Source organism: Mesitornis unicolor, unplaced genomic scaffold (assembly GCF_000695765.1).
Source record: "Mesitornis unicolor isolate BGI_N332 unplaced genomic scaffold, ASM69576v1 scaffold46221, whole genome shotgun sequence".
In the NCBI taxonomy this organism is placed as follows: domain Eukaryota; kingdom Metazoa; phylum Chordata; class Aves; order Mesitornithiformes; family Mesitornithidae; genus Mesitornis; species Mesitornis unicolor.
Genome location: NW_010163981.1, coordinates 2,296 through 14,930, shown reverse-complemented (window position 1 = coordinate 14,930; position 12,635 = coordinate 2,296). Strand labels below are relative to the sequence as shown.

The 12,635-nt window shown below is 57.0% G+C and overlaps 1 protein-coding gene across 1 annotated transcript; it reads left to right on the top strand.

The window, feature by feature from the left end:
• Nucleotides 1-307: 307 nt before the first annotated feature.
• On the top strand, nucleotides 308-11,469 carry RHOT2 (ras homolog family member T2). The gene is made up of 18 exons (XM_010194137.1): nucleotides 308-361; nucleotides 1,464-1,545; nucleotides 1,662-1,705; nucleotides 2,983-3,036; nucleotides 3,455-3,507; nucleotides 4,065-4,173; nucleotides 4,542-4,643; nucleotides 5,112-5,210; nucleotides 5,674-5,782; nucleotides 6,066-6,186; nucleotides 7,047-7,131; nucleotides 8,279-8,424; nucleotides 8,513-8,613; nucleotides 8,686-8,816; nucleotides 9,261-9,341; nucleotides 9,551-9,673; nucleotides 9,779-9,981; nucleotides 11,352-11,469. Exons 1-18 carry the CDS (start codon nucleotides 329-331, stop codon nucleotides 11,467-11,469), a joined length of 1,794 nt encoding a protein of 597 aa, XP_010192439.1. The 5' UTR covers nucleotides 308-328.
• Nucleotides 11,470-12,635: the final 1,166 nt, after the last annotated feature.

Sequence of the window (12,635 nt, the reverse complement as noted above, 5' to 3'; positions counted from 1 at the left end):
CGGAGCGGCCGGCAGGGCAAGGAGATGTGTCCCCCACCGTGACGGCCCCGGTAGCTATGCCCTCCAGCTGCTGTTGCCAGCTCCTTTCAGCAGCCCCGGGCTTCCCGCCGCCGGGCTGAAGTTTACCGCTCTCTGGCCCGAGGTGTCCCGCAGGGCAAGGGCACTGACGTCCCTTTCGCCCGCGGGCCCAGCCGCCCCGGGCGCGATTATCGCCAGCTGTAGGCTTGGCAGCCACCAGCCGCTGCCCGTGTCTTGCTCAGAGACTGTCCAGCCGGTGCCAATGTCTTCCCTTTTTTTCCTAGCCCAGGTGGGGAAGACGTCACTGATTATGGCTCTGGTGGGTGAGGAGTTCCCTGAAGAGGTGAGCGTGAGGTGGGGGGGTGACCCTGGGTCCCCTCCCCAGTTGCCCTGCAGTGGGACAGCTCTGTCCTTAGCAACACTGGTGCAAGGCTGGGGCATCTGGGGAGTGCGTGTAGCTCCCTGGAGGTGGGTGACAGCCACAGGGCTGCTTTAGGTGAGCTTAAGCCTATGAGGAGCACGCAGAGCTCTAGTTGAAATGGTGATGTCTCCAGTTTGTGTTCTAATCCCTGACATGGGGCCTCATCTGCCCTGGGGAGGGGCACAGGGCCCTGCCAGGGCCCTGCTCCCTGCAGCTGTGGCTGGCATGCTATGGCTGAGGGTCTCTGTGACCATCAATGCAGCAGTATGCGTGACCCAGCCTTGCTGTCATGGCGTGGGCACAGAGCCCTTTGAAGGGGTCGAGCCACATTCCCTGCCCTTCTGCATGTATCTGGAGACAGACTTGGTGCTTTGAGCTGGGCCACCTGCAAGGAGCATCACCCAGCCCCCTTGCGTGTGCCCCTTCGAGCCTGCAGCTCGCCACCTCACTGTCCCATTGCATGTTGAATGGGGAAACAGGGATTGGTCTGGCTATCAGGTGGCTTCTCCCTCTGCCTGGGAGCAGATGGTGCCCTCTGCGGCATTTGCGCTGGGAAGCATCAGCTCTGGTGGCTCAGGGGAGGACCGACTCCACGCATCTTCCCATGCTCTCACAGCAAAGCCCAGGCAATCAGCTTAACGCTTCTCCCAGCTGCCAAGAGGTCAGGCTGGAGAGCTGGGGGAGTGCTGAGGGCTTATCTCCAGAGCTGTAGTGGGGGTGGCAGCACTGCTTTGTCTGAAAGCCGGCTTCCCTGGCGACACTCGACGCTATCAGGAGCTGCGTCTTGAGGGAGGACTCAGGGCCGGGAGGCGGTTGGAGGTTTTGCTGCAGGGACGCTGAGTGTGCGAAGGCTGGACTATAGTGAGCCCAGGTGGGCCGAGAGCGATCTGTGGTCTGGAGCTCATCGCACCCTGGCAGGGAGGGTGCTGAGCAGCAGCCATGTGGGGATCTGAACTCCCTTGTCACCTGTCCTCTCAGTTGTGTTTGGCATGACTGGCTGGACTGGAGTCTTGTGGTTTTGCAGGTACCCCCTCGTGCAGAGGAGATCACGATCCCAGCTGATGTCACCCCTGAGAAGGTCCCCACGCACATAGTGGACTACTCAGGTAGGGCCCTGTCCCTCCTCTCTCCTTGCCAGCCTTGCTTCTCTGTCCTGATGAGGGGAGTGGGAAGGGGTCCCTGCTGTTGTGGGTGGTTGGTGATGGCTCTCTTCCCCTTTCAGAGTTGGAGCAGACGGAGGATGAGCTGCGGGAGGAGATTGCTAAGGTGAGTGAGGCTGGACGGGGGTGTTGTGGGACAGGAGCCTGCAGTGCCCATAGCCCTGCAGCTGGCGAGTGCTATGTGGCTGCTCACTTTCCCCATTACTCACTTGGAGATGCACAGGCAGTTGTGGCTATCAGTTTGTTTAGGGGTTTGTTTAATCTTTCTCTGTCTTGTAAGCTGTTGTATGTGACTTGTCCTAGCCCTCTGGGGAGCCTCCAGAAGGAGAGCAGTGGAGGCTGCTGAGCAGATAATGTACTCTTAGCCCTGGGATGTTCCCAATGGACTCAGAAGAGGGGAGAAGCAGTTGCTTATCTGTGGAGAGACTCCCCTGCTCCCTGCCTTAGGTCTCTGTGGCTGTCTGATGAAGCAGTGGCACAGAGGAGTTGATTTGGGAGCTGCAGCCCTGGGGAGTGCTGGACAGGGAGGGATGAGGGCTCCCACATCCCCAGGAGCAGCCATGGAGGAATAATCCAGCCGCCTGGCTGGGGTGGGCCCAGCTGCTCTTCCCTGCCCTGGGATTAACCTCAACTCTGCACAAAGGAGGGCCTCTTGATTACGGATAATAAAACAGTCTCTCCCCTGCACCTCTTGCATGAGCAAAGCTATTTGATCTCTCCATCTTAGTAGCTAATGGGCAAGGAGGTGGGCTGGAGAGCATGGGGGTCCTGCTCCCTCCACCCAGACAGCAAGAGTATACAGAGGCTTAAAATGGCTCCAGGAAATCCTGCCTAAACCCTTGTGTATCCTCAGGATTAGCACTAAACTCTCCCCTGAAAGGGCCAGTGATCCCTCTTGTCTGCTTCAAATAAAGCCTTGGTGTCAGCACTGTCTGCACGGGGTCGGGGAGGGGAGGAGGGCAGCGGCCACTGGCCCAGCATGGGGCACAGGCAAAGTCATCGCAGGGGGGACAGTGAAGTGTGGGAGCGGGGAACCGGAGCTGCGTGCCAGGCATGGAGACTGATGTACTCACAGCAGCTCCAGGACAGGGGCTGAAGCAGAGAAGCAAGTCTGTGCTCCAAGCAGCCCGTTGCAAAGCTTGTGTTGACAGCAGGCAAGTTGTTGCTGTCAGAGGGCTGTGTGTACGTGTGCACGCTCACGCACACTCAACCGCCGCTGCCGGCATTCAGCGCCAGTGCTCCAGCAGCGTGGGGGGCTGGGGTCGTGGGGCCAGCCTTCAGCTGCAGCAGGGCTGTGCCTCGGGCTCAGGCTGCTCTGGGCTATGGTGGATGCACCGCAAGCATCCTCACTCACCACCACCCTCTGCCGCTTCTCTCTTGCAGGCCAATGTGGTCTGCGTGGTGTACGATGTCACCAAGGAGGCCACGATTGAGAAGGTAACGGGTCCCCTGCCAGAGCCCCGAGAGGCCCTGCTCCAGCAGCAGCATCAGAGGGGGAGGAGTTCCCAGCACTGGGTCCTTCCTGGCTGCTATTGCTTTTTGATGTGGGTGGGTTCTGATGCCTCCCAGCCCTGTGGGACTTTGGGGTTTGAGACTTCTGCAAGCAGAGGCAGACTGAGCACAGCCCAAGTTTGCTCCCACGTGTGCTGTTGTTCTTACGTGCCAGGGGCAACAGGTTTATCACATCCTTCTGCAGGCATCCAGCATCCCTGGGTCTGCTTTGCCTGCTGGTGCAGGGGAATGCTGGGGAGCAGATGGCTGCAGGGCCCTGCTGAAGGCTGCAGCTCCTGTGCTGGGAGCTGCCTTTCCCTCCCCAGGCTGCACTGACAGGCCTTTCCCTGTGCTTGCATTTCAGATTCGTACAAAGTGGATCCCCATGGTCAACGGGGAAGTTGAAAAGGGCTCCAGGTACTGTGTGTGGCATGGTCCGCATCCCATGGGTGCAGGTTTGGGGGATTCTGGAGGCTGTGGGGTCCCCACTACCTTTACATTGTGCAGAGGTTGCTCAGATCAAACCAGCTTTGTGGCTTGTGACCAGAATCCCTGTAGCAAAAGGACATGGAGGCTTTTCTCACAGATATAGCTGAGGCAGAGGGCCATGGGAGAAGGTTCCTTCCCCCCCTTGAGCTCTTCTCAGCCAGGCAGAGAGAGGAGGCTGGCAAGGGAATATGGGAGCACAGAAGCCGCAGTCTGTGTGTGGATCGCTTAGGCAGAAGGCTGCTGTGCTGGATTAAAGACTCCTAAACATATTGTTGCTTGGTGAAAGCATAAGCGGGATCAGGCAGTCTGTTTGTCCAGATGTATGCTCACAGGCATGGGAGGCAGGAAGACTGCTCTGGACCTTGTAGAGGAGGGTGGGGAGGCTCCCCAGCCAGCTGCCCAGGAGCATGCATGGCTGGGGAAGTGCTGGGATCAAGAGAGAGATGGCCTCAGTCGTGCTTTCTGACACTGTCTCTTTTTCCCAGGATCCCCATTATTTTAGTGGGAAACAAGTCTGACCTGCAGGTGGGGAGCTCCATGGATGTCATCCTGCCCATCATGAACCAGTTCTCAGAAATAGAGACCTGCGTGGAGGTGAGGGAACTGGAGGGATTATGTAGAGCCTCCCTGAGGGGTAGAAGCACTTGTCTGGCATGAGTCAGGGAGCCTTCATGCTTGTGGAGATCTGCTCTGCTAATGTTAACTCTGCAGAAGTGCCCTTCTCTGGATTTTGAGGGCCTGTGCTTTAGGATTTCTGTCCTTTGCCTTCCTCGCAGGGAGTGGGATTCAGTGCCCACGCCAGCTCTCTACCTCATGTTGGAGCTATGTGCAGCCCTTGTTGGCTCTGGGGCTGTGGAATGGGCAGAGCATGAGCAAGAGGTTTCCCTCTTGTTTTTTCCTCGTGATGTACAGACATTGCTCTGTCCCCACTCACAGGGCTCTCTCTTCCTTTGAATCCCCAGTGCTCTGCTAAGAACCTGAAGAACATCTCTGAGCTCTTCTACTACGCCCAGAAAGCTGTGCTGCACCCCACTGCCCCCCTTTATGACCCAGAGGAGAAGCAGGTAGGAAGCACTGCTTGCAGCCCCTGAAGAGCTCTCCTCCCTGTCACAGCGCTCTGGTTTGTTGTGCTTTTGCCCCTGGTAGAGAAGTGGAGAGTTTGGGCCGAGGCAGCCAGAAGAAGGGGGAGCCAGCAGAGGGGAAAATATCCATCAGCTGTGCTCAGTGTAGCCAGCTGGGTATGTCCAGGCCAGAGAGAGCTGCAAGGTCCAGGGGCATGTTGGGGTAGAAGCCCTCATGCTCCAGACCATGCGTTAGCCATGGTGGGAAGGGTTCAGGAGAAACCTTCCCTGTGGGCTGTCCTGCTTCTGACTCCCAGCTCCCAGGTGGCTGCGGTACTGGCCTAGCTGGACCGTGCTCCCAGCGAGTGTGGGAAGGGAACCCCTCTCTACACGTGTGGTTTCAGGAGGCAGGAGGAAGAGCCAAGCTCGAGGTGGTGCCCTGTGTCTGTCATCGTGGTTGGTCTCTTGCAGCTGAAACCTGCATGTTCACAAGCGCTGACCCGGATTTTCAACCTCTCAGACCAGGATAACAACCAGATCCTTAGTGATGATGAACTCAACTACTTCCAGGTAGAACTGGCTGCAGAGCGGAGATATTCCCCTGTCCCTTGTAGAAAGTCCCTGGGGTCCCCTTTCCTTCCAATGCCAGGCAGAAAGACTGCCCCTCTTCTGACAAAGCCATCCTTTTTGCATGCAGTACTTCTGCTATTGCAGTTAAAGTTAAGTTAAAGCACTGTAGGGTGTGTCTTGAAGCACATGGGGGATCCATAGGTCTTTCATCTTTACTAAGCTTGTGCTAAGCTTGCTCTGCAGTGGGAAGAGCAGGAGGCTCTGGAGACGTTTGGAGTCATACTTCATTGGGATGCTGAAGAACAAGGGCTTGGTTAGAGTCCAGGCAGTAATCCATGAGCTGGGTGGATTTTCTTTCCTAGAAACACCATCTCCTTGCCAGGGGAGAAGGATGCTGGCAAGATAGAGAGTTGTGCTGTCTGTGTGCTTTGCTGACAATGACCTTCTTTCTCTTGGGAGGTAGAAGTCCTGCTTTGGAAACCCACTGGCTCCCCAGGCCCTGGAGGATGTGAAGATGGTTGTGTGGAAGAATACCACAGACGGGGTGCAGGACAATGGCCTGACGTTGAACGGTAATAGCACAAGGGCTCTGGGGTCCTTCCCAGCAAGGGATGGAGGGACCTGTCTCTTTCAGTACATTGCAAGGGTTCCTGTCCTTGAGCTGAGCCTCCTGTCTCTTAATTCCAAGCCTAATTAGTCCCTCTTGTCAAAGTAAGCCTGAGCCTGCTGTGGCTACTAGAGCTCTCTGTCCAAGTAGACTGTTTTCCCAGGGAAACGTGGTCCTGAGGAGTGGATCTCTGAGGCTGAATGCTCAGTTGGTCCCACTGTCTCTGAACCTCCTGATCTCTCCTGCAGGCTTTCTCTTCCTCAACACACTTTTCATCCAGAGGGGCCGGCACGAAACCACCTGGACCATCCTCCGCCGGTTCGGGTATGACGACGAGCTGGAGCTGACGGATGACTATCTGTACCCACAGTGCGTATCTTGCTGTGTGGCAGGGTGTGTAAGGTGTGACATCCCTGTGGTGTGCAGCTTAGGCTCCCCAGCACCTTTGCTGGTTCCTTTCTACACCCTGGGGTCTACCCCATTCCTCAGCTGAGGCTGAATCTGCACCCTTAGCTCATGGTCAGGTTCATGCTCCTCAACTTGCTCTGTGGGCTGAAGCTGACAAATGGGGTTGGGGATGAATACAGTGAGCCTTGAAGCCACTGGCTGTGCTGCTGGCTCTGATGTAGGCAGGCAAGGAGGTGAGGAATGAAGGCCTATGCCTGACTTCCCTTGACATTAGCAAGGGTATTTTGAAGGCTCTTCTGTTTCTGCCTGAGCTGAGGCAGAACAGCCCTGTCGGGAGCAGTGATCTGTCAGCATACCCCTACCAGCTGATACTGCAGCTGCCATCTCTTGTCTGCTGCCTGCCACCCCAGAGGTGGTGATCTTGCAGCAATGAAAGGGTTTGGCTTGTGAGCTGCCTCCTCTCCTTAGACAGCAGGCTGCACGGGGAGGCAACATGGCCTGTGCTGGTGGCAAGCACCCCAGTGCAGTGCCCTACTGAAGCCCTGAGCTCGAGGCAGAGCAGGGGCTACGTCATCTCCCCGGCTGCTTGGGCAGCACAAATGTGGAGGCCACTGTGCACCCTCGAGGTCTTCTACCCAAAGCAAGAATCTGCGTCAGAGTATAGCGAGGCCTGGAAACAACTGCTGGCTTTCAGCAGTGAGGGAGCGGGAAGCTGTGTGCTCTGGGGGAGATCTGGCTTGGCCAAGGACATGCTCACATGCTGCCCTTCATCCAGGGCTTGAGTAGGTGTTGTAGCTGCTCACTTGAGTCTCTTGTGACAGGTTCCGCCTGCCCCCTGGCTGCTCCACGGAGCTGAACCACTTAGGCTACCAGTTCCTGCAGCGGCTGTTTGAGAAGCATGACAAGGTGGGCAGTGCGCGGTCAGTTGCCTGGGGAGGGGATGCTCTTTGCTAGGCCTGCACGCTTGAGTGTAGCTGCTCTTCTGTCCACCCCTCTGTTCCAGGGAGCAGACATAGTGCCAGTGAAGGGCTTTCCTCTGCCACAGCACGCCCTTTGCAGCTTCTTGCTGAGGCTTTGGGAGCAGGAGGTGGTCAGAGCAAGCTGTAGGTAGTCTGATGGCATGTCAAAGGCATGGGGTTGTGCGCAGCCAATAAAGTTTGGGCCTTCAGAAGATGGGTCTGAGGTAACATCAAACTGATGTAGCCCCTTGTATTGCCTGGCTGCAGCATGTGGGGTGACAGGGAAAAGCGGGCACAGCTGCTGGCCAGCACCCACAGACCAAGCACAAGCATCTGCGTGGCTGCCAGCACTGTGGAGGGAGTGCCAGGCCGGAGGGACAGAGAGACAAAGCAACTGACTTGTGCCATACTCTGACTCTTTGGAGAGAGAGAGAAGGGGATGTATTGGATCTGCATGCTTGGACTAATTATTCAGATGCTGATGTGCACCTGGAGTACGGCAGCATTGTGGCCATGGGGAGTAGCAGCATGGAGTCAATGGATGTCCCTGGTTGCCCAGATGCCCGCAGCTCCTCTGTGGTGTGGCCCTGCAGCACACCAGCCTGAAGGTGCTGCCTTGGTATGTGGCAGGCTGGTGGGCAGTGGCCTGGTGGCTGCACACAGACCTTGGGTTAGTTCACTCTGCAGCGTGGAAGGCCAGGCTGGAGCGATGCAGGCTGCTGTGGGGTGGCTGGCCCCAGGGAAGCCAAGGAACTGCAGCTCAGGGCTGTGGCATGAGTGTGGATGAGTCCTGCCCCAATAGCAGGGCTGACACTAGTTTCAGCTGCAATCACAGAGCAGAATCGGCCTGTCGTTTGTGCACTGATGGCAGTCCCTGGGGTACAGGCTCTCTGCACGCTCACACAGCTCTGGCCTTGCTTGCAACTGATTTATGCCATTGAAAGCACCCCTGTCATTCTGCAGCATCAAGTAGGGTGGCTCGTATGGCAGGGACACTCTGCAGTCTCCAGCAATGCTTGGTGTGGCTGCAGAGAGCTGCTGGTGTGTGTGTAGGCCATCCTGCCTCAGTTCCTGACTCTCCTTTGTTCTGACAGGACCAGGACGGAGCCCTCTCCCCCACAGAGCTGCAGAACTTCTTCAGTGTCTTCCCCCGCGTGCCCTGGGGCCCCAAGCTCTACAACACGGTATGCACCACTGATAAAGGCCTGCTTTCCCTGCATGGATTCCTCTGCCAGTGGACGTAAGCACAGTCCCTCTCCCCCGGCTTTAGTTGCATTGTTTAGCCCTTGCTGACTTTATCGGCTTCCCGGTGCACTCTCTTCCTCCAGGCTCGTGGCTTACCTGGATGTGCGGCACTGCCTGGAGTGCCTGGGCTACTTGGGCTATCCCATCCTCTCGGAGCAGGACTCCCAGACGCAAGCCCTCACAGGTACAGCCATGCCTTCCCCTCCTATTGCAGCTCAGGTCCCTCCTCTCACTCACCCAGCCTCTCTCCTGCCAGTGACCCGGGAGAAGAGAATCGACCTGGAGAAAGGCCAAACCCAGAGAAACGTCTTCCTCTGCAAGGTGCTGGGAGCCAGAGGCGCAGGCAAGTCTGCCTTCCTGCAGGCCTTCCTCGGCAGGAGCCTCGCGGTGAGTGGCCACTCCCCTCTCCAGCTGCCCTGCGGAGCAGGAGGCAGAGCTGTGAGGCCATTGAGCAATCTGCTGTGTGACGGCACCTCCCTGCCCATGGCCAGGCCCCTGTGTCCCAGCAAATGGCTTCGTACCCTGCTCTGTGCCGGTGGTCCCAGTTGCTGTGGCTCTTGCATCCTTAATTTTGCCTAAGGCAGTGGGTCTACTCCCTCTGGTTGTCTTAAGGATGTGGAGGGGCTGTGCCTTTCCTGGGCAGCTGTATCTCCCTGAGGTGATGGGGGCTTTCCCTGCTTGTTACAAATGCCCCCCGTCTTGTGGCAGTCGCTAGCTGGCCTTCAGGTGGCTGTTACAGCACGGGGGCTTGGGGCAGTGTCAAATACTCTCCCTCCCCCAAACACTGCTCTTCCTCCCTGCTATCTGAGACGGTGTTTTCATCGGTGGCAGGCCCAGAAGGAGAAGCTAGGAGAGCCATCCCTCTACGCGATCAACACGGTGCAGGTCAACGGCCAGGAAAAGTACCTTATAGTAAGTGAGGGAGAAGAGGGAACCGCTGCTGTGTCTGGCTTGCAGCAGGGCTGGACTGTGTCTCCCCTGTACTGCTGCAGCACCATCCCAGCACCCCTGGGCTTGGCTGTGGCTGCAGTCACACTGGCACAGTCCGTGTGCTGGGGAGAGAAACAGCCGATCCTCTTGAGACGGTGCTTTGCCACGCATCCTTTTGCCTCCTGCCCCAGCTGTATGAGGTCAGTGCTGACACGAAGTTTCTGAAGCCATCGGACACAGCTTGCGATGTTGCCTGCTTCATCTATGACCCAAGCGACCCCAGATCCTTCAGCTACTGTGCCAGTATTTATAAGGTAGCTGGCAGGGGCCCTGTGGGACTTCAGCCCTTGCATGGCAGCCTCACATCTCCCAGGGTTTGGTCACTTACCCCTTGCTGGGACTTCTTGGTGTCTCTGCAGCAACACTACGTGGACAGCCAGATCCCCTGCGTCTTTGTGGCCTCCAAGACAGACCTGCCAGAAGCGAGTCAGCAGCCCGGGCTCTCCCCTGCCGAGTTCTGCTACAAGCACTGTCTCCCACCACCCTTCCTCTTCTCCTGCCACAGCCAGGGTCCACCCGGCAGCACCATCTACACCAAACTGGCCACTGCTGCCACCTTCCCGTTAGTATCTTCAGCTGGGAGCACAGTTTGGGGAGGGGGGCTTGTATCCAAACCCTGCCTCTGCCACGTTGCTTTTGACTTGGTTTCTCTCTAGCTCTTGGTGTCATCTGCTCATACAAATAATTGAAACAAAAAGGGCGACTTCTTCCCCTGCTTGGAGAGAGCAGAGGGGGCTTGGCTCTCTTCTGCCTTGTGTGTCTTTCTGGGAGATTTATTAGATAGATCATGCCACAGGAGTTTTTATTTCTGAAGCCTCAGATAAGAAAATGCTGAAGGGAGTAGCCAGCCTAGTTTGCTGAGGCCTGCAGACGCAGGGTGGCAGCTATTTTCTCCTGATGAGGTGAATCAGACTGAAAAAGAGGTCAGTGAAGCAAGACCTCTGTTCACACAGCCTCCCTGGGGAACGCACTGCACCTGGACAGGGCTGGGTAACAGTGTAGGGCAACAGCCAGGCTGGACGTGGGTGGTGATGGGAGATCTGGGAAGGAGAATGTATCTGCGTGTGGCATTGCTCCACTCGAGGTACAGAGGGGGCTGAAAGCTGGGGGTCAGTGCAACACCAGGGTCAGAGCCCTCCTGGGGACAACATGTGAGTGCATTGGAAGATGGGGTGGGATTACTAGTGAGTGGTTTTCCCTCTAGCTTCTTTTCAATAAACAACTTTATTTTTAGAGCTGACACCTTTTTTTTTCCCCTCTGCAGTATTAAAATTTAAATATTCTTAATATATCTTAGGTTATGTGGTATAAATAAATAACAGCGTAATGGAGGGCCAGGGATTGGCTGTTCTCCCCTGATTTAGTGGAGAATGAATAATGGATATGTCTTTCCGCCTTGGAGAGGAGCATGTTGATGCAGGCCAGCACGTGTTTAGGAAGGGAATGTGTACACTCGGGCAGGACTGAGCTCCTTCCCTTGCTGCCCTTAGGTCGGTGTCCCTGGCTGTGCCAGTGTGTCTGCCTGCATCTGCTTCTGGGTCTCGGTGCACTCGGACTTGTAAAAGCAGTGTGACCTAGAAAGGCAGCTATATACCTCCTTGCTCGTACTAATTATTTAGGTACTGGTGTGCTATTTCCAGACCATGGGAGGGTAAAAGCCACGTCCGTCCCAGCAGTGGAGCGGAGAGCCATCCTTTGGCTTGATGGTGATGCTGGGTGGCGGGTGCTGTGGTTCATGGGGCTGGGGAGCCTCTCGCTGCTCACTGCCGTCACCTGGGCTGGATCCCCTGGACTGGAGCTGTGCTCCCTTCACTCCCCCAGGGACACCCCAACCTCCCTGCTTGAGATGGAAGCGCTTCAGGCTGTCAAGGGGCTTGACGTTTGGACAGCCGTCGCTGTGCACCTCACTCACTGATTTGTTTTTCCTTGCAGCCACTTGAACGCCGTGGAGCTGGGAGCCGCGTCTTTCTGGCTCCGGGTGGCTCTGGGAGCCGCGGTGACTGCTCTGGTAGGGTTCACGCTGTACCGCGTGGTAGCCAAGAAAAAATGAGTCGCTTTCCAACCCATCCTCCCTGTGACACCAGCCTTCCTGTCCCAAATGACACCCCAGTGAAGGGCCCTGCCTCAAGCTGGTCCCTGGTGGGAAATTCTCCTTTCCTCCCAGTCTGGATTGCAGGACCAGTGAAACCAGCTTTCCCAGCACCAGCAGGATAGATTCCCCGGCGCCGGCCAGCCTCGCTCTGCGGCCTCCTCACCCATGTGGCTCCTGCCCAGCCATGGCAGCAGGGACCAGTCTGCTCAGCCTGGGGCTCTGCCCCACCAGCAGTGGGAGGATCCACCCCTGTCTTTTATTCTGTTAAATTTTTTTAACGTTTATTTTTAATCTCAGACATGAGTGTTTCAGTATCTGTTGGGCTGGGTGCATCCTTTCCCCAGAGGGCTGTGCTGGTGCTCTCAGTTCTGAGGGGCAGCACTCCAGGAGCCCAACGAGTCCCTGGCAGCAGCAGAGTTGTCGAGTGGGCTCGTAGCTTCAGCCCCCCTGGGGTACACCTCCAGCCCTTGTCCGTGTTTCCCTCAGCCAGCACTGGGAAGGGCAGAGCAGCCATGGAGGGCCAGGCGCTTACACCCCCCAAGCCCCCCTGATTTGAGGTAACTCCTGGCCCTTGGTGTGATGCTGTGGCTGCAGCCCCCAAGGCTGCAAGGAGAGGGAGCGACACCCAGGACCTGTCCCAGGCCCCATCTCATTTCTGCGTAAAAATACTCCTGCAGTGTTTGAGGCTCTAGGCCCGTCTGCCCTTCTCCCCTCCCTGTCTACGTGGCTTGTCCCCTTGCCCACACTCGTCATCAGTATTCATGGCCACCAGTATTCGCAGGGCCCCAGGAGTCCCAGTAAGCTGGGCAGGGCTGCAAGGGCATAGGGTGCCATCCTTTCCTGGCAGTGCCATCACTGAGCTGGTGCTGTGCTGTGCCATACCCTGGCATATGGCCCTTGTCCTGCTGTCCCCTCTGTGGGACTCTGGCCGCACCAAGGCCATCCCAGAGTGTGAGGCTCTGGGCATTACAACTCCTGGTATGACTGGAAGCTCTTACTTCCCCTGTCCCCTGTCCACACCCGAGCCAGGCAGCTGCCCCGACTTAAGCCCAGGGCAAATCTGAGGCCAGAGTCCCACAGTGTCCCTGTCTCTGAGGCTGAAAGAGCAAGGCCAACCTGTGCTG